The sequence below is a fragment of the Gracilinanus agilis genome, chromosome 2 (assembly GCF_016433145.1).
Source record: "Gracilinanus agilis isolate LMUSP501 chromosome 2, AgileGrace, whole genome shotgun sequence".
Lineage (NCBI taxonomy): Eukaryota > Metazoa > Chordata > Mammalia > Didelphimorphia > Didelphidae > Gracilinanus > Gracilinanus agilis.
Genome location: NC_058131.1, coordinates 402,493,933 through 402,514,352, shown reverse-complemented (window position 1 = coordinate 402,514,352; position 20,420 = coordinate 402,493,933). Strand labels below are relative to the sequence as shown.

General features: G+C 40.9%; 3 protein-coding genes across 3 annotated transcripts in view; 1 reads left to right on the top strand and 2 right to left on the bottom strand.

Annotated features, from left to right (window-relative positions):
* Positions 1 to 430: 430 nt before the first annotated feature.
* Positions 431 to 8,104, bottom strand: LOC123233858. The gene is given in 14 exon segments (XM_044659893.1): positions 431 to 631; positions 775 to 962; positions 1,042 to 1,174; positions 4,865 to 4,948; positions 5,042 to 5,256; positions 5,570 to 5,700; positions 5,912 to 6,028; positions 6,135 to 6,221; positions 6,793 to 6,872; positions 7,003 to 7,083; positions 7,222 to 7,341; positions 7,754 to 7,833; positions 7,953 to 8,007; positions 8,087 to 8,104. Coding segments are annotated over 14 exon segments (1,590 nt in total).
* A 698-nt stretch (positions 8,105 to 8,802) lies between these two features.
* CD14 (CD14 molecule) lies at positions 8,803 to 10,451 on the bottom strand. Its single transcript, XM_044664540.1, has 2 exons — positions 10,374 to 10,451; positions 8,803 to 10,083 (listed from the first exon to the last, which is right to left on the bottom strand). The coding sequence occupies exons 1-2, from the start codon at positions 10,374 to 10,376 to the stop codon at positions 8,950 to 8,952; spliced, it is 1,137 nt and encodes a 378-aa protein (XP_044520475.1). The 5' UTR covers positions 10,377 to 10,451; the 3' UTR covers positions 8,803 to 8,949.
* Positions 10,452 to 10,550: 99 nt separating this feature from the next.
* LOC123233857 (transmembrane and coiled-coil domain-containing protein 6-like) overlaps positions 10,551 to 20,420 on the top strand; it is an 18,434-nt gene continuing 8,564 nt past the window's right edge. The window contains exon 1 of the mRNA XM_044659891.1: positions 10,551 to 10,653. Within this exon, the coding sequence (XP_044515826.1) occupies positions 10,551 to 10,653 (103 nt within the window). The remainder of the gene's footprint in view (positions 10,654 to 20,420) is intronic.

Genomic DNA, 20,420 nt, shown 5'->3' with positions numbered 1-20,420 from the left:
GAAATAAAAAAGCACAGCTTTCCAGCTAGGTGGCAGTAAATACTCTCCAGAAGTAGGACCGAATTTAGGCTAGGTACCACTAAATAAGAAAGATTCTTGCTGTGGCTACTAAAAGCTTGCTTTTGATTTGACTCTTGCAGTACAGGTATGACTGTGGGGCCATGTCTGTTAGCCAAGGCAGACCTGGATTGGAATGCCTTTACTTTGAGGAAAATGTGTTTGGGCAGACTGCCAGAGCTTAAACTTTTTCCCTCCTCTCTGTGATTTCTGTTGGGAGACATGGAACACAGAATCACTGAAGGCCTGTTGGAGGACCAAGGTTGCCAGACCCCAATCTCATCTCTCCTAATAGTAATCCCTTGTACTTCAGGACAAAGCCCTGGGATATACTCATGGGTTGAGATTAGTGAAACAGTCCCTATTTCTATTGTCATTTGAACCCCACTTCTTTCCTACACTTCTCCTTCTCATAATCCTCACCCTTCTTGAGCTGCTCATTCTGGACTTGGAGCTGTTGGTTCTGTGTGGCCAGAGAGATGGCATCCTGTAAGACTCCAGCCAACAGGATTCGATGATGTAACTCTCTGGCAGTAGCCCGCTCCTTCCACAGCCCCTGACAAGCCTGGAACACCTGTGCTTTTAATGGATTGTTGGTTAGAGGAATTCAGACATCTATTTCTTTAGCTGGGTCTTGAGTGGCCATCTGCCACTAACTTGAGTTATTAAGCTGGAGCTTCATCATTCCTCTGCCACCATTCTTTGTTTACTACTGACCTGCAAGATGTGGCAAGTCTGTGTCCGGGCTCCTTGGACATACAGCTTGTACAGGGCCTCTAGGTCCTGTTCAGCTGCATCTCGCTCCAATCTCAGAGCCTCCACTTGTAAGGCCAGTGCTTCATGATCCTGCCTCCAGCTCAGATTCTCAGCAGATAGGTCTGGGGCCTAATGAACATCGGTATTTGCTGAGACAGAAGAAGCCTACTCTTTAGCTTCAGCACTAGTCTTGGTCTCTTTTATTTTTCCCCCCTAGATATCTGGGACTAACCTGATCTGTTGCTATTTTCTTGTCTTGCCTCAAGCAGCTCAGTTCCTCTTGGACCTGGGATCGGTGATGCTCCTGGAGCAGCTGCCTATGGGCCCGTGCTAACATAAACTGCAGTGCTACGTCAGGGGGCTAAGAGAATAGACACCAACAAGGAGGACTTACATACATTCTGTTTTGTTTTTTTTTTCCATTGGGCCAAGTTCCATTTTCCTCTCCCTTAGAGGCAAGGGTTATTAACCTGGAGTCCCATTAGATTTTATGAATCTATTGAACTTGGATGGGGAAAGAAATTAGATATTTATTTTCATTTACTGTTATCTGAAATCCAGCATTTCCTTCAGTGATAGGCAACAAGCCATAGTGGTATTAAGTTTTACTAGATTACCAAATGGGTCCATGACAACAAACATTTAATAACTCTTGCCTTACTAATATAGAAATATGTTTTGCATGACTTCACATGTAAAATGGGTTTCATATTTTTTGCCTTCTCAAATGGGTGGAGAAGGGGTGAGAAGAGAATTTGGAACTTTTAAAAATTGTTAAAATAAATTAATTTAAATTTAAATTTAATTTTAAAAAACTGCTGCCTTAGAAATAAGGCCTACTTTCCCCACCGAGGCCATTGGTTTTGCCTCAAACAAAGCTCCCAATTCCCATTGCCCCCACCTCAAAGTTAGAGGTTTCAGCACTACTGGCAGTGAATTCCTGAGCAGTAAAATCAGCTAAGTCTAAGAGAGATAGGAAGTAACTCTACCGACTCTTTCTAAAAAAAGGGATCATGATCAGATCATTGGATTTGGAGTCAGAGGACCTAAATTTTTTTAAAATCCTTCTTAGTATCAATTATTTTTTTTAACTCTTACTTTCTCTCTTAGAATTGATACAAGTTTTAGTTTCAAGATAGAAGAGCTAGATAATTGGTGTTAAGTGACTTGCTCAGGGTTACACAGCAGGAAGTATCTGAGGCTAGATTTGAACCCAGGTCCTCCCCACTCCAGGTATGGCTCTCTATCCACTGCCCTACCTAGCTGTCCCAGAGGTCCTGAATTTAAATGTCTGCTCTGCTACTTATTATCTATGAACTCTCAAGGAAATAACTTACTCTCTACTATCCTTAATTTCCTCATCTATGAGAATAATGAGATTGAACTAGATGATCTCTAAGGTCCTTTCCAAATCTAAAACCCTAAAATACAAGAAAAGCATAAATCATACCTGATTGTCACCATTATCACCAAGATAAAACAGTGGGGCTTTCCCTCTCAGAAATTTTCTATAATTCAACCTGCCCTTTTGTGACTCCTTTCCTTCTTTCATATTTCCAATAGTGTTCATTTTAACCTAATTTTACCCACAGAAAACTGTTCCCTGGGAAATCCCCACGTACTCTCTATAGGAATGGGTGAAGCTTTACCTTTTTCTTGGAGCCCTCAAGAGGGTAGTTTCTTGGTGCTGCTGATAGGAGAAACTTCTTCCCCAGGCCCAGAGTTTCTGAAGTGCATGCGGCCAAAGAGAAATATTTTTATTCTGGGGGAAGATAGACAAACTAAGAGGAACTCCAAGAAGATAGTGTCTGGGCCACAGGGCCTGAACTCACCTTGGGGGTGCTTCTGGAAAATGGGAGAAAAGGTCTCCTTTGATTCTAGCACCTAGAGAGAAATGTTATAATACAACAAAGCCTCCTCCTTGAAAGGTTGGGTTTTAATTTCATTCTTTTATGTTATTTTTAAGCAACTATAGATATCATTAAAATGTAATCAGTAACCTTGAAAAGATTCTTATGACAACAATATTATAAAGACAAACATCTTTGAATGTTTTAAGAATGCTGATCAACAAAGGAGATGGCTTGGCCTGATTCAAACACTCATGATGCAATAGAGCTGCCCACTTCCTGGTGAGAGAAAGAGCCCAAATTGCAACAGGTTTTTTAGGCTTGGCCAATACAGGAATTTGTTTTGCTCAACTATGCCAATTTATTATGAGGGTTTTGTTTTCTTTCTTTCTTTTTTTTTTCCTGTGGGGATAGGAAGCAGGTGAGAAGGGAGAGAAGGTGGATTTTTGTTACTTGAAAAAATTTACTTAAATTTAAAAAGCAAAGAGTAATATTGTGAGATCAGATGCCAGATTGTAAGGGTACTTAGAATACATATTTTCCTTCTTTCAAGCTAAATAGGTACCAGGATTAACAAGGTATCAAAATAAATAGGAAGAGGGGCAAATAGGTGGGTCAGTGGATAGAGAGCCAAGCTTAAAGACTGGAGGTCCTGGGTTCAAATATGATCTCAGAAACTTCTTAATTGTGTGACATTGGGCAAGTCACTTAATTCCAGCTCTTCTGCCTTGGAACCAATACTTAGTATCAATTCTAAGACAGAAGGTAAGGGTTTTAAATTAATAAATAGGAATTGGGATTGAGTCTGAGGTCTGTCTCTCCTCTGTCATCACTCTATATGTAAGAGATACTATTTGAGGTACCAGCAGGGCTAGAAGAGGCCAACTTATAAACCCAGAAAGGAACATATAAGGGAGATATCTCTCTAGGAAGATGGAGAAATAGGAAAGCTTTAGCAAGGTATTTGTACTTCTGCTCATTCTCTTCCTTTCCTCTCAAAGGTTTCAAAATTATTACTGTTCACTGGAGCCTTTGACCTCCAATTCACTGGTTTTTGTTGTTTTTTTCCTAAACTTTCTTTTTTAGAATTAATACTGTGTATTGTTTCCAAGACAAAAGAATGATAAGGGGTAGGCCAGTGATGGGCAACCTTTTGAGCTTGGTATGTCAAAATTTGCTAAAAAACCAAGCATAACTCAGGTGGTGTGTCACTTCGAGAAAAATACAATAATTTTGTGATATTTATAGTTTAAATAACAAAAATTTATAATTATGATATATAACTGTATTTAATAAACCAAAATAGATAAATTAATATAGGTAGAATTTTCATCTATAGTGCACAGAGTGTCTATACTACACTATAGCAAATGTTTCATCCTTGGCATGCGGCCCCATACTTCTCTGTACGCAGCCGTGTGTCATCAAAAATGGCTACACGTGTCACGTGTAATAGATTTGCCATCACCAGGCTAGGCAATGGGGGTTAAGTGACTTGCTCAAAGTCACAGAGCTAGGAAGTATTTGAGGTCAGATTTGAACTTAGGACCTCCTGGCTCTCAATCCACTGAGTCACCTAGCTGCCCCAACATCTGATTCAACACAGAGGACTTTTCATCATAAAAGTACCTCTTGTTGTGGAAAACAGAATTTTCTTCTATTTAAAGTATACAATGGAGATAGACCTCAACCTGCCTATAACTGACACAGATTTGTCAGAGGCTCAGAGATGTTAAGTGTCTTAAGCATCATAGCCCAACTGGTAATTTTAAGAGGTAGGATTTAAACCCAGATGTTCTAGACTGCTAGTCCAGTACTCTATCCACTACACCAAGGAGCCTCACCTTAAAATAGGCCAATTATATAAAGTTATAACAAAATGTCCCTTTTTGCACCCTAAGTGCAAATTTGAAATCAAATATACTGAGAAAGGATGCTTTAAAATTAGCCCCAGAGCCATCTTCTATGGGTGGTGACAAAATGCTAATCTCAAGGTCTAGGGTCATGATGGTGAACCTATGGCACATGTGTCAAAAATGGCATGCAGAGACCTCTCTATGGGCATGTGCAGCAACACACACACACACACACACAGATGGAGTCCTGCCCTGCCTCCAAACACAGGCAGGGTGGGGTACAGGTCCCTAAAATGTTCTAAAAGGTTTGCCATCACTGGTCTAGGGAATTGGGCACCCACATACCTGCATGTTTGGAAGCCCAGGTGCAGAGGCTCCAGGTCCCTTGAGCATCATAGTCTCACAGTACCGGCTTTGGTTTTTCAATACCTGCAGATAGCAAGTTCAGTCAATAGTTTCCAGAGCCTCTTTTGCCCTAGGTGGGAGGATAGTACCCAGGTACCAGAACCAGTTCTGTCTCACCTTCAATTCCCTGAGCACCAGGCTTAGCTGGGTAAGCTGACTCTCCTGCAGAGTGGCTCCAGAAAGCCCAGAGCGCAGGGCCTGAACAGCTGCACGCCGAGCCTGAATTTCTTCTGAAGCATCCCACAGTATGGGAGAAACCTGCTTTGACTGAGCTGGGTCCTGGGCTCTTTTAGCCCCTGATAGTGAGGCCAGGAGCAGCCCCAAAGGGGTGACTGCCAGGGAGAACAGGCAGGCAATGGGACCAATTCATGAGGAGTGGGATGGACTTTTGGTGTAGTCAAAGAACAATTTTGTCCACCCCTCCCAACTTCTCCTGCTAAGAGTCACATGGGGCTCCTCCTTCCCACTGAACTGGAACTGGGTATGGAACACCCACTTTTCAGTGAGAAGCCTGGATAAGAAGCTTCTTTGAGAACCTTGGTATTTGGAAGCTTGGGGAGCAGAGCTTTCTAGGGACCCTCCCCCAAAAGAATTAATTCTCCCTTCACTTCTTCTTTTCCCTTCCCTCCCTCCCCAACCTCATACCTCGGGGATCCAAGTAGAGCAGCAGGCTACTGTAACTATTCCCGAAGAGTAACTGAGTCACAGTCCAAAGCAATGAGCCCACATGGGCCTTGGAGGTTTTCCCTGCCAGTGCTAGCAATAAAGGGCAGTCCCTACAAGGAGTGAGAGCTAAGGCCAGGCACAATGCAGGTCTTTGTTATGGGAACTGTCTTCTGCACAGCTCCCCTCTTCAGGGTTTCTTTGTCTGTATGACTAGGGTACCCTGCTCATTGTGTTCTTTTGCTGGGTATGGGGAACTAACCACCCCTTATTTTATAGGACCCTCAAACTGCTGCCCTGGATCCCACCCCAAGCTAGACTCACGGAGCTTCTGGGAGCTGCAGGACTCTCAGTGAGCCTCGACACAGGCTTCTGACCCAGGGCCTCTTGATGGTGCTGGGCTCCAGGCAGGAAAATGTCACAGTAAGAAGGGAGCAGGCCCTGGGGATGAAGATGGTTATAACTCTGGGCAGGGTTCCTTAGGTTGCCCTCTGAGTTTCTTTCTCCTTCCCTCATTCTTTCTACCAGGGATCACAGACTCACATACCTGTCCAAGCCCTCCATTGCCTTGAGGTAAAGTTGGCAGCCAGATTTGGAGTCAAGGACCTCTGCTTCACTAGCTCCTTCCACTACCCTGGGAAAAAAGTGGAAACCTAGGCTTGAAAAGATCTTGAAATATGGACCTCTGCCACAGGATCTTCAAAAGCCTTGAATCCCAGGCATAAAAACATAATGAGCAGGTAACCCTAGTCTATAGACAGACAAACCCTGAAGAGGGCAGCTGGCTCTCTGAGAGATCAAAGGTCCATGAGGGAAGATAGTGCTTTTTCTGCTTCCTCTTCTCCCAGAAAATTACAAGCTACTGGACTCCAGAACAGGGCCCTCCAGTCTGGCTTTTGTGGGAATGGTGCTTGGGGTGGAATAGGGAAGTGAGGAAGTGCTAGAAGAAAATATTCGTTATCCTGGGCAAAGTAGCATACTTACAGTAGAAATGCAGAAGAAAGCATATGAGTTATCACTTGTTTGTTTGGGTATATGATTTAGAGTTTTGATCTTATAAAAATGAATAATATGGAAATGGGTTTTGAGTGAGAATACATGAATAACCCAGTGGAATTGTTTGTCAATTCCATGAATCATGTAACCTTGGAAAACTTATGTGTAAATTTGTCACTGGAATAAAGAAAAAAAAATTGCATACTCACAGACCCAGTGGGTACACCTCCAGCAAGCTCAGGTCCCCTGCTCCAGATAATAAGTCTTGACCCTTCCCACTAGAACTGAGCTAAAAGCAATGAGAAGTCGTGGGAAGTGCATGGGATATGTTTGTGTGGAACCTATCAAAAGCTTCCAAATCCTGAAAAGCACTCTCCAGGGCTGCCCAGTCCCTGCAAATCCCTTTCAAGATTTGTCACCTGCACTAGACTTAGGGTCCTGAGGGAGGGTTGAAAGGCAGATTCTGCAGGTTGAATCTCCTCAAACAGCATTGCCAGGAGCTAGAAATTAATATTAGAGAGGGTAGGGGTGGAATGAGGATGAGGAGAAAAGTCCCTCTGACACCACCCCTCGGCCCCCCCCCCCATCCACACACACACTGTATGGTAGGTAGGGCAAAGTGAATTCCAGCTCGTCACCTGAGGAACCAGATCTGGCTGCTTGGCTTCTCTGCCCCTAATCAGCACAGACACACTATAACCTCTGGATACTGAGCCCAGCACAGCCCGAATGCTCTCCAGGAACTTCTGTTCTGTTTTCTGTATTGATATAGAAGAGCTCACCTCTCTGGGAACATTAGCTCCCTACTCCATCGGACCCCAAGACTTTCAGTCTGGGACATCACAGTCCTCCCTTTCCTCCCTGCCACATGCCTTCTAAGCAACATGCTCCAACTTGGGAAGGTACCAAAAGAGTTGTCTCTAGGACAGTATACAGTATGATACAAGGGGGAGAAATAGAATGAGACAGAAGGAGACACAGACTTGTCAACCACCCTCCCCACCTACCCCCTTATTCTACCTGGGCATGCTCTGGGCCTAAGGCTCAGTCAAATGTGAATTGGTGCTCCTAAGTGCAAGACTAAAGTCAGTAAGGTCAATTCCTGTTTATACCCTCATTTTCCTCCATCCTCCTCATGCCTTGCCCCATCTTTCCCCACCCCAACAGTACCAGAGTCTCAGGGTCTCCTGGATCTAGCAAGAGCATTCTAGGACCCTCTATAAGGAATCGGGGGCTGTAGGTTTCATGATCTGTAATAGAGTGGTGGGTTACTCAGGACTGTGGGCTTCTACTGTGTTCTCCTGTCCAGGACACAGGAAACCTGACTTCAGGGTCCCCTCCAGAACTGCTCTTGGGTGGAATTCCTCACCTGTCTCTGGTATGGATGCCACTTCTATCATTGCTGTCACTGTTGCAGCCTCAGCCTGAAGCAGGAGAAGATAATGAGGCCTAGGCCCTGAGCCCAAGCAGCCAGGGAGGTCCAGAGGGCAAGTTTCTCCTTACCTGCTCACTACTTGTCATGGTTCTGGAGCCTCTAGGGTTCTCCTCAATAATTCATGGCCCATATGGTGGTTTAGGGCGGGGCATGCTGTCCCCCAATCCAAGGCCACCAGGCTATCTTCAGTCCACCTGTGTCTGGTTCTCAGAATTCTGCCCTTGGCCCACCCACAAGCTTCCAAGTTCTCAATACAGTCAATTGATTCCACACACATCAGTTTCCTCTAGGGAGGTGAGGTCACAATTACCAGACCTTCATTGGGATTTGACATCCTGGTGAAGCTAAAGAAAAGGAAGGGAAAGGGATACAGGGGTTTTAAACACTTTTCATATGCCCCTTTAATGTTGGAAATGCATAAAATTAAATACGTGTAACATTACAAAAAATATGCAAAACCATATTGAAATAATTTTTTAAGTTCAGGGACTTCAAGATAAGAACTCCCTGGTCTTGGTGAACTCCAAGGTTTCTTACAGTCTTAAGAGTTTATGATTCCGGGAAGGTAGCTTACAGTTAGGGGGAGGAGAGACATAAGGACTAGTACCTCGTCTGGAGCTCTTCTGTTTAGAAGAACCAGTCTCAGTTGTGAAAACAATTTTCCTTCTTCCTGCTTCCTCACTTCCCTGCCCCGCGCCCCTCCCCGCCCCCCATTCCAGTGTTACGAACTGGGTTTCAGAATCTCTGGAGAAGAGAGAAAAAAGACGTGCGGACATTTTATTTCTCAATTATTATTAATTTTTTATTTTTTAATGAAAAGTGGTGGAGGTTGAGATCTTGGCAGGGTTCCCCTGCATTCCCTGGAATCACAAGTCAGTCAGGTGGGAACTTGAATGTTCTTTTCCTCTTCCCAGTTGCTCCCCACAAGCCTTCAGGCGAATTCTCTGGTCCAGCGCAGCAGCGCCAAGGCTGCTGTCCCAGAGACCAGGAAGGCTAGCGTGGCGCCTGCGAACTTGCTCCCGCGAGAAAGAACTGCGCAGTCCTCTGTCGGCTGCTCCCTTTGCAGTCTGGCTGAGGCACCGGCGTAGGCAAAAGGGTTCCCTTCAAGGATCAAGTCGGTTACCTGGGGCAACTGAGGCTGCTTCCTCAGCAGGTTGTAGCTTAGGTCCAGCTGCTGCAACTTCTTGGGCAGAGGCTTCGGCACACACTTCAGATTCGCGTGGGACAGGTTGAGCGAGAGCAAGGAGGGTGGCCAGGTACACTGAGGCCAGGGTTTCCCTCCCAGCTCGTTGTAACTGATGTCCAGTCGCTGCACATTGGTCTCCGTCGCCTCCAGAGCCCGGCACACTCTCCCCAAGGACTGGAGGCCGGTGTTCCGAAGTGCCAGATCCTTCAGTGCCTGGAGCTTCGAGAAGCAAAGCGCCGAAGTTAAGCCATTCTCTGTTATCTCTGGATTGTCCGACAGATCTAGAGAGTTCAGTTCCCCAAAGGCGTCCAACTCTGGGCAGGGCACATAGCTCAGGTTTAAACCAGTCAAGCTCAGTGCCTTCAGTCCAGGTTTTAGCCAAGGCCCCACTGTCGCCAGTAAGTTGCCCTCTCCGGTCCACAGCACTCTGTGGAGGTGCAGGGCTTTCAGCCTGAGGTCATTGTCACTGAATGACGGAGGTAGCAGGGGCGGCATCGAAATCACCAGATCTACTAGGGACAGCTCTTCAATCCGCGTGTAGGTCAATGCCTTCAGGAGCTGATGCAGAAGTGGGGCCGGGACCTGGGCACCCCTTAGCCTCAGCCGTTTTAGGCGCAGCGATCTCAGTATGTCCGAGATTTTGCTCGGGTCAGCAATTACTTTCTGCAAAAAGATGTCCAAGTTGTGGCCGCCCCCATCGATATCCGCCTGTACCGAGGAAATGCACATCGCAATTCTATCCCATTCAGGGTTCGGAGCGGAAAAGTTGCAGTAGCAATTATTGCCCTCTTCGTCCAGCTCACAGGAGGCTGAGGCAGACGAGGGAAGCAACAGCAGGGGAGCTAGCAGCAACAGCAGTGGCCACCTCTGCCAGGGCTCCTGGGGATGATATCAGGGATTTATCTCATGGTTGGTCCCACTGCTGGGGAAACAGGGGAGCCAGAGAAGTGCGAATGGCTGGAATACTAGGACCGGGTTGGACCTCAGAACCTAAACCTGCTTTCACTTACTCTTTCCTCTCATCCCATCCTTCTGCCTGACCTTCCTCCCCGCCTCCCCCAGTTATCCTGCCCTACACTACACCTCCACCTAGGTTGTTGGCCCCAAATCAATAGTGAAAAGGATTAGGACTCAGCTTTGGACAGTAAGATGAGAAACAGGACATTTACCATGGCTGGTCCCGGTAGCCTCTTTACCTACTGCTCCTTTTCTGTTTAGTGCTGAGTTATCTGGCTTCTGGATTTGAGTCTTAGGTTTTGAATAATAGTAACCTTTTTATAGTTCTATTAAACCCAAATTCCTGTCTCCACCCCCAACTTCCCCTCTGTATACTTTTGCAACCAAGGATGTCCCAGTACCAGAAACAGCAGATACAAGCACATTGGGAGTACCAGGAAAACAAACAGAGTCCTTCCTCTCAGCCCGATTTAGCCCTCCAACTCTTTTATTGTACTCCTGCCCTCAAGCCCTACAATCTTACCTTGAGCCATCTGCTTCTAGAAATCTTGGCTGGGATGGAACCAGATATCTCCATAATCCATATAAAAAAAAATTCAATTTCCACTAAGCTTTCTTCACTTTCTCGATTTTTGAAATCCCTGTTAAGTTTCTGGGAAGTGACAAACAGGACAGAAAGCAGACAGAGAAATCTCATCTGTACTGGAGTAGACTTGATGAATGAGCTTCAGAGTCCTTTGTAGTCTGTAAAATTCTAAACTTTCCTCACATTTGGTCTCTCTCTCGGTCAGTCTTTCTTTGTTTAGGGAAGGGGGGGGAGGAGTGGGAGTTTTTAGGATTGCTCAATAACTCATTACCTTTACGCCAAGAGTAAAGGAAATGACTAGTTGGGCTGGTGGAGTTAGAACTAAGCTATTGACCAAAACCTCAGTACAAAACTGACTCAGATGAAGAGTGGGGTTTGGAGAATGTGGAAGTGAAAGTATAAGTGGATTTAAAGCTTCCCACTTTTCCTCATTTCCTTCAAATCTGTCCATCCCTTCTCTGGACTCACTCAAAAATCTACCTGCTAGGGGGGCAGCTGGGTGGCTCAGTGGATTGAGAGCCAGGCCCAGAGACTGGAGGTCCTGGGTTCAAATTTGACCTCAGATACTTCCTAGCTATGTGACCCTGTGCAAGTCACTTAACACCCCCCCACACCTAGTCCTTACCACTCTTCTGCCTTGGAACCAATACACAGTAATGATTCAAAGATGGAAGGTAAGGGTTTAAAAGAAAAATAAATCTACCTGCTAACTGGGAGTGTGGTAGCAGATGTGATGTGCAGCAAAAGCCTTTAATGTAATTTATCTCAACTCCCACAGATTATAATAGGTTATAGTTATATTCAAAGTTTATAGAATCTCCAGTTGAAAGCTATTGCAGAGATGGAGTCCAAGGTCCTCACTTTCCAGATGAGGAAACTGAAGCAGGTGATTTGCCCAAGGTCATACAGGTGATTTAAATCCAGGTTTTGCAACTCTAGACGTACTTTTCACTAACACCAGATCTTCTCTCATTGGATTATCTGGTTAGTCTCAGTTAAGCAAACTGGCTAGTTGCCTGTCTTGGAGATCTTTTCATTACCTGAAAGCTACTTCTCAATTGTGCTGTTTTCATTATAATATATATTAGTATATATATTAGTATATGACAGATATACTAATATGATAAGAACTTGTTCTTTCTGGAGACTGGCTCAGGGGAGAAGAGAGAAGAAAGAGAAATCCTGCATGCATGAGAAGTTGACAGGGTCGAGGAGCAGTGAATGGGATCATGGGTTCCATTTTATTAAGCATATAGGTCCAATATTTATAGTTTCTACACTCTATGATCAAAGGAAAATAATATATATCAAGAGCATATGCCCTTGGTGCCAATTAGAGGGTCCAGCTGCAGTTAGGAGGACTCTTCACCCAATGGTAATCTTCAAAGCTTCTTTTGGTCTGTCATCACTGACATAAGGGTTTCTTTAGAAGTACAAAAGTACCAAGGCCACTTGTCCCAGAGATAGAGCTAGAAGTTTGTGATAGTAAATTAGCTGGTCAGGATGTTCTGAGCCAATTAAGAATCCAGGTGTTCTTAGATAGTGATTTGTAGACCTACAAGCTCAAGACTGATCCTTGTTAGGGTCTGAGGCAGATCTACAAATGTCTTTTCTGGCTGCTTTTGTCTCAATGGACCCAGAATGTCCTTATGGACTTCTAATTCCTGCCCCCCCCCCTTTTTTTTAAATCATGAAGCTGTATCTCAAAGACTGAGGCCGATAAATCTCTAGCACTATTACGAGTAAATAGAATAAAACATATACAAATAGGTTATGATTAAACAAATGAGAAAAATAACAATAACAGGAATAGTATGCACCAAAATTTGAGACAAACTTCCAAAAGGATTAAAAGATTTGCAAGTATCCAATATAGAATTAGCTATAGTGTTTGGATTAACACCTGGAATATGACTATTTTCTAGAGTATGAGTAAGAGCTTCTGATTCTTCTAAATCTAGAGATCTCAAGCAGGGCTTGATTGCTCTGCTCCTAATAATCTAACTCTCATTTTTGTCCATGAAAATTTTTCATCAGATTGGTTAAAATAAAAAGGTTTTTCAGAAATGGTTACATATCTATAATTGCATTTCAGTGGCAATCTTGTTTTGATGGTTTCCAATTCATCTCCTAAATAAAGTACTGATTGTTCCAGGAGATATACTTTTGTAGCTAAGTCATCATTCTAAAGGTTCCTAGGTAAATTTAGGGTCACACAAGACACAACAAGTATATTCCAATAACAATAACGATTAATAACATTGATTAAACTTTAGCTGGATTTTCTTTTATCTTCATCTGTATCTTCATCTTTATGGCTCCTGTTTGTCTGGACTCTCTGATCTGTGTGTTCCACGTTGTTTGCAGACTCTCTGAATGGGTCCTCCTGTTAGGAAAAAAATTCTTTGCAAAGCTAACATATTATGAAATAAATTCTTCTATTTCAGGAGATATAAGAATTCCTGAGGTCCTAAACTTTAATACACAATTTAGATTTTATTTCTTTTTTAAGTAGTTAATCCATACTCATGACAAGTTAATTGTAGATCAATTAGAGTCTCAGTGATCTAAAGTCATTGCTGAAATAGTCTATGAATCGGCTTTATTTTTTTAAATGGAAATTCTTACTTCACAAGTTGCATTTGGTATCAATTAAAAAGATTTTTGTCATAGAAGAAATGTAGGGAAAAAGATCTTCCTTTGAAATATACAGACTGAGTGTTTAAACTCAGTGTTAAAAAAGTGTTTAAATGTGCAGGCTAAGGCTGTGACAGAATGTAGCCAGAGCCAATTCACTCAGGGACCACCAGAATCTAGGTGCAGAAAAGGTCCCATATGGACTGAGGCCCAATGTGGCCTATTCCAACCATTCACTCTTCCTCTGAGTGCCCATCAAACACCAATGAAAGCAAAACATATCAGGTGTTGTTCTTTTCTCTTAAATGACAAAAACTTCTACACATTATTAATAATATTCCAATTCCAGTCATTTTCATAATTTGTAAACAAGCTCCTTGTATGTTCATGTAACCTAACAATTTCTAAAAATTTTTACCTCAAATTAATGTAAGAAATTTGTGCTTATCTTATTAACTTTGCTGCATGCCTGTATTAGAAGCTTTATTTATATTCATACCACTATGGCAGCTAAAAAACTATCCTGTCCTACTTAAGTTCTATTTAAATTTATTTATTAACTATTAAAGTTGATGCTCAGGGTTTCTGAGCTTGTCCCTCTATTGTGGCAGGAGGGGGGAGTGATGAGACAGGTTTGTTCTCTAAAAAAAATCTTCACTAATATAGAGTCATGTGTTTAAAATCATAGGGATTCTGTTTTCAAAATTATGTAAATTCTCATACATAAAGGTCAATAATAGAATCCTTTTTCCAATAAATAATGAGATTGATTTGTGGTCAGGAGATTCTTCTCTGTTTGTCTGCTAGTGTTATCTCCTTAGTTAGTGAGGCATGAAAAAATGGGAAGTGAGGGAGGGGAATGCTCTAGTCTCCAAAATTTTGCTCAAATTAATTCATCAGTGGGTAAGTCATCAAGTTTGTTTTCTGTCAATTTTGGCCTAGCAGGGTAGCAAACAATTTCTTTTGAGATATACTAAAAAGTTTTCCTTAAACCTTTCCTTCTACTTTTCCAGTTCTCATTTGGACTAGTATAAGTAGCTTTTCATAATATAATCATTGATTTTTTTTTTTAACCCTTGTACTTCAGTGTATTGTCTCATAGGTGGAAGATTGGTAAGGGTGGGCAATGGGGGTCAAGTGACTTGCCCAAGGTCACACAGCTGGGAAGTGGCTGAGGCCGGATTTGAACCTAGGACCTCCTGTCTCTAGGCCTGGCTCTCAATCCACTGAGTTACCCAGCTGCCCCATAATCACTGATTTATAACATGAAGGTGTTATGATCTACACAAGAGCATTACATGAAAAACCGACATGTTAATATTGAAAGATACATCCTAGATTTTCTCCCATAAAATTTATCCTAAATATCTTAACCATTAATCTTTTATTTCCAATATATTCATATTAGTATCTAACTAGTTAATCCAATTGCCATTGTCCATAATTTCTTAGTTTCTTTCGTTATTGCTTAATGTATAATGTTTATACATTATTATACATACATAATATAATATATGTTATATTATACATTATGCTTAATGTATAGTTACTAATTTAGTTTAACTAACTCCAACATATTAGCTGTTGTATCTATAGAGGAAGCATATTCTTTATTCTGAACCTTAAGGCTCATACACTAGAATTTGTTATATCTGAATTTATAGTTTGGGATCTACAGTTTCACTAAGAATGCCCATATGGTATTGGTATAAACTCTAATTGGGAGAATTATATCAAATTAGCACTTGTAGTTTCACAGATTATTTTACATAGGCCACAGTTTTAGAGCAGTTTTTTAATGCAGTTTCTATATATTTTTTTTCCTCCATGTCTCCAGGAAAGCTCATATTTTTACTCAGCGATTGTATATAAAGGTTGTAGTGTCTGGATATACTGCCAAACAAACTCATAAACTCCTGGGCAAAAATTTTTTACATTTTGAAAAAAAAACTTAAATTTTCATAGGAATTGTTTCCATCTATTCTAATTACCTTTTGCTCATTTAAAATTTCCTTCTTCACATATATACCATTTTTAAAATTACTGCTTACTCTTTGGCTTTGGTTGCAATATATCTTTATACGGGATCAAAATTTGATCAAACTGCCAACTAACATCTCAGGGGCTCTTAAGTTATTTCTCTAAAGTTCAGGTAAGGTAACTTATCAATTATGTATTACTCATTTCATTTTGTCAATTGGGACATGGAATGTTTGCACTAAAATTCCATGGCTCCAACAAGCCATTTGATTTGTCAGGGCTAGGGCTGGTAACTTTAAATCTCTGAAGTATATAGTTAAAGTATATTCATCTTTAAATTTTATCATACAATAGTTATCAACTTTGTAGTCATTCTTATTTACTGTTTTGCTGTTTTAATTCCTGAATATCAGTGTAAAATAATTGTAGGCACTTTGTCTCCTTCCTGTGTATGAGGAAGGGGTTAATAAGTTTGTAGGAAGTTCCAAGTCCTCAGCAATACTATCTCAGAGCTGTCTTGCTTGAGGGTTAGCATGGTTTCATTTCCTAATAAGTGTATATTACTTGAGAAATGAGGAAAAAAACATCTTTTTATTACTAACAACTTTGTCTTTCTATTCCTTTTTAACTAGATTACTATACTTATAAAATTTGTATGTTTTAAAACCTTGATAATAAATTACTCTCAATGGATATTAATTAAAGCTCCACAACTTTCAAATTGACTTTGATTAAAGTCCTTTAGCAATGTTTCTTTCATATTCCAATGCAACATCCTCTCACTTCTAGTTGCTTTGTCACCATTATTATTCAAATAAACTTAGTCTCAAAACATTTACTCTTTTTCCTTTCAAACCTCTGCTTAAAGCAGAATAGAACTTCAGTTTTGCCTCCTTACACTCAAAACATTTTTACATAACTGACTGAATTTCACCAATATTGTTCTGATCTATCATTTGTTGTATCTATTTTGCACTAGAATTTTCACTTATTATCTCCTCTATTACTCCTATCTCATCTGGCTTCTCCTCTTTTACCCTTATTACAAATAGAGGAGAGGTAACTATGCTTAATTGCCTATAATTAATAACCTTATACTGAGTCCTATTTGAATTCTGGACTGGTCAAATTTTCCTTGTCAATTGCATTATATTCCTACGCAGTTTGCATATCACATTTATATACACAGCCTTAACCAATTCAGGTTAAAAAATTAATTTTCTTTATACTACAAATTCATACATACTTTGCATTCACACATTATTACATTCTAACAAATTGTATTTGAATACATGTTAATTCCTAGACTGTGAATTCCTTCTTATTCACTGCACATACTTTAAAAACAATTCATATATCCTCATCAAGTACAACACTCTTTAGAAATTCCATTTTTTGCAACATGCCAATTCTTTTTTTCCTTTACATATCTTTATTTTTTTATTTTGAATATTTTCCCCTAGTTACATATTTCATGTTCTTTCCCTTTCCCCCAAACTCCCATAGCCTCCCCTTAGCCGACGCACAATTCCACTGGGTTTTACATGTATCATTGCTCAAGACCAAATTCCATATTATTGATAATTGGACTAGAGTTATAGTTTAGTGTCTACATCCCCAATAATATCCCCATCAGCCCATATGTTCAAGCAATTGTTTTTCTTCTGTGTTTCTCCTCTCACAGTTCTTCCTCTGAATCTGGCTAGTTTTCTTTCTCATAAGTCCCTCAGCCTTGCTCTGGATCGCTGCATTGCTGCTAGTAGAGAAGTCCATTATGTTTGATTGTACCACAGCGTATCAGTCTCTGTGTACAATGTTCTCCTGGATCTGCTCCTTTCACTCTGCATCAATTCCTGGAAGTCTTTCCAGTTCACATGGAATTCCTCCAGTTCTTTATTCCTTTGAGCACAATTGTATTCCATCACCAACAGATACCACAATTTGTTCAGCCATTCCCCAATTGAAGGACATTCTCTCATTTTTCCAATTTTTTGCCACCACAAAGAGCATGGCTATAAATATTTTTGTACAGGTCTTTTTCCTTATTATCTCTTTGGGGTATAATCCAAGCAGTGCTATGGCTGGATCAAAAGGAAGATAGTCTTTTAAAGCCCTTTGAGCATAGTTCCCAATTGCCATCCAGAATGGTTGGATCAGTTCACAGCTCCACCAGCAATGCATTAATGTCCCAATTTTGCCACATCCCCTCCAGCATTCATTACTCTCCCCTTCTTTCATTTTAGCCAATCTGCTAGGTGTGAGGTGATACCTCAGAGTTGTTTTGATTTGCATTTCTCTAATTATTAGAGATTTAGAACACTTTCCCATGTGTTTATTGATAGTTTTGATTTCTTTATCTGAGAATTGCCTATTCATATCCCTTGCCCATTTATCGATTGGGAGATGGCTTGATTTTTTGTACAATTGATTTAGTTCCTTGTATATTTGAGTAATTAGACCTTTATCTGAGTTTTTTGTTATAAAGATTTTTTTCCCAATTTGTTGTTTCCCTTCTAATTTTGGTAGCATTGGTTTTGTCTGTACAAAACCTTTTTAGTTTAATGTAGTCAAAATTATTTATTTTATATTTTGTGATTTTTTTTCTAACTCTTGCTTGGTTTTAGAATCTTTCCTTTCCCATAGATCTGTGCTCACCCAGTTTACCTATAGTTTCCTTCTTTATATTCAAGTCATTCACCCATTCTGAGTTTATCTTGGTATAGGGTGTGAGATGTTGATCTAGGCCTAATCTCTCCCATACTGTTTTCCAATTTTCCCAGCAGTTTTTGTCAAATAGCAGGTTTTTGTCCCAAAAGCTGGGTTCTTTGGGTTTATTGAAAACTGTCTTGCTGAGGTCGCTTACCGCTAGTCTATTCCACTGATCCTCCCTTCTCTCTCTTCTACAGTACCATATTGTTTTGATGACTGCTGCTTTGTAGTATATAGTTTAAGATCTGGTACTGCTAGACCACCTTCCTTTATATTTTTTTTTCATTATTTCTCTTGATATTCTTGGTCTTTTGTTCTTCCAAATGAACTTTGTTATAGTTTTTTCTAATTCAGTAAAAAAGTTTTTTGGTAGTTTGATAGGTATAGCAGTAAATAGGTAAATTAATTTGGGTAGGATAACATACCAAATTCTTGGTAAGAGGTTTTTGTTTGTTTGTTTGTTTGTTTTGTTTTTTAACCCTTAACTTCTATGTATTGGCTCCTAGGTGGAAGAGTGCTAATGGTGGGCAATGGGGGTCAAGTGACTTGCCCAGGGTCACACAGCTGGGAAGTGTCTGAGGCCGGATTTGAACCCAGAACCTCCTGTCTCTAGGCCTGGCTCTCAATCCACTGAGCTACCCAGCTGCCCCAACATACTAAATTCTTAATACCTGTGTTAATTCACATTCGCAGATTAACAAATTTAAACCTTCTTGTATCACAATGTCATTATATGATCACTTGTTGCTAGTTTTGACAGTACATGAATTAAAATAACATCTCATTTGAAAATCCAAAATTTAAATCCTAGAGAAAGTTCTCCACATTACAAATTTTTCCTAAATGGATTTTGCATTTATATTATAAATCTTTTTTTTTTTAAACCCTTGTACTTCGGTGTATTGTCTCATAGGTGGAAGATTGGTAAGGGTGGGCAATGGGGGTCAAGTGACTTGCCCAAGGTCACACAGCTGGGAAGTGGCTGAGGCCGGTTTTGAACCTAGGACCTCCTGTCTCTAGGCCTGACTCTTACTCCACTGAGCTACCCAGCTGCCCTATTATAAATCTTATGTTTACTAAGTAGCTAGTACAGTTTCTGCTTCTACAAAGTAAAAGTTCCCTCTCTGTGTCAGGCTAGCTATTAATTACATTCAGACAATTCTCAAATTCACTGAAACCATTATACATTGCAAGTCCTAATGAGAAGAAATAATTATCTATAAGTTTTGTACAGAATTAAACTTAGCTAAAATTTCATATTTAACTGATAAACAATTATCATAATGAATGAAATTACACTGTATCATAGTACATATCAGAATCATTAGCAATTTTCCAAAGTTATATATATGAATCTTTAAGACTAAAAAAGTTCATTCTGTATTTTCCAGGGCACTGGCCCTTTAGGTGAATGAGTTGGTTCTGATGGAAGTGAGCTGTCCTACTCTGTTCTAGCCTGTTGTGTGGTGACTGTACTCTTCTCATTGTGCAATTCTTGCCTTGTTTCTTTCCTTGCTGTTAGACTCATTGTGAAACTAAAGTGTAGGCAGTGATTCCCTAAGTGGGCACTACTGCCCCCTGGTGGGTGCTGCAGTGATCCAGGAAGGCGGTGATGGCCACAGGTGCATTTATCTTTCCTATTAATTGCTATTAAAATTAAAAAAAAAATAATTTCCAGGGGGCTAAGTAATATTTTTTTCTGGAAAGGGGGCAGTAGCCAAAAAAGTTTGGGAACCAATGGGGGCGTACATATCTCTGATGTGCGTAATGCCTGCCGTTATTTTAACCTCAATTGAAGAAAAATCCTCTCGTTTATCCTGAAAGTGATTCGAGATGATGATAATGATACTGATGAAGACAATGATACTCATGGCCAGGAGCTTTTTGAATGAGACTTCCATTTGGGTGGTAAGGTGGGGTGAGTTTTCAGGTCAGCAGAAAAGTCTGACTGGATCTTGTTCAAGCCAAGTTGGGTGCCATCTGATAAGAGCAGGTTCTCTCTGGAGACTGGCTCAGGTGAGAAGAGAGAAGAAAGAGAAATCCTGCATGCATGAGAACTTGACAGGGTCGAGGAGCAGTGAATGGGATCATGGGTTCCATTTTATTAAGCATATAGGTCCAATATTTATACAGTTTCTACACTCTATGATCAAAGGAAAATAATATATATCAAGAGCATATGCCCTTGGTGCCAATTAGAAGATCCACCTGCAGTTAGGAGGACTCTTCACCCAATGGTAATCTTCAAAGCTTCTTTTGGTCTGTCATCACTGACATAAGGGTTTCTTTAGAAGTACAAAAGTACCAAGGCCACTTGTCCCAGAGATAGAGCTAGAAGTTTGTGATA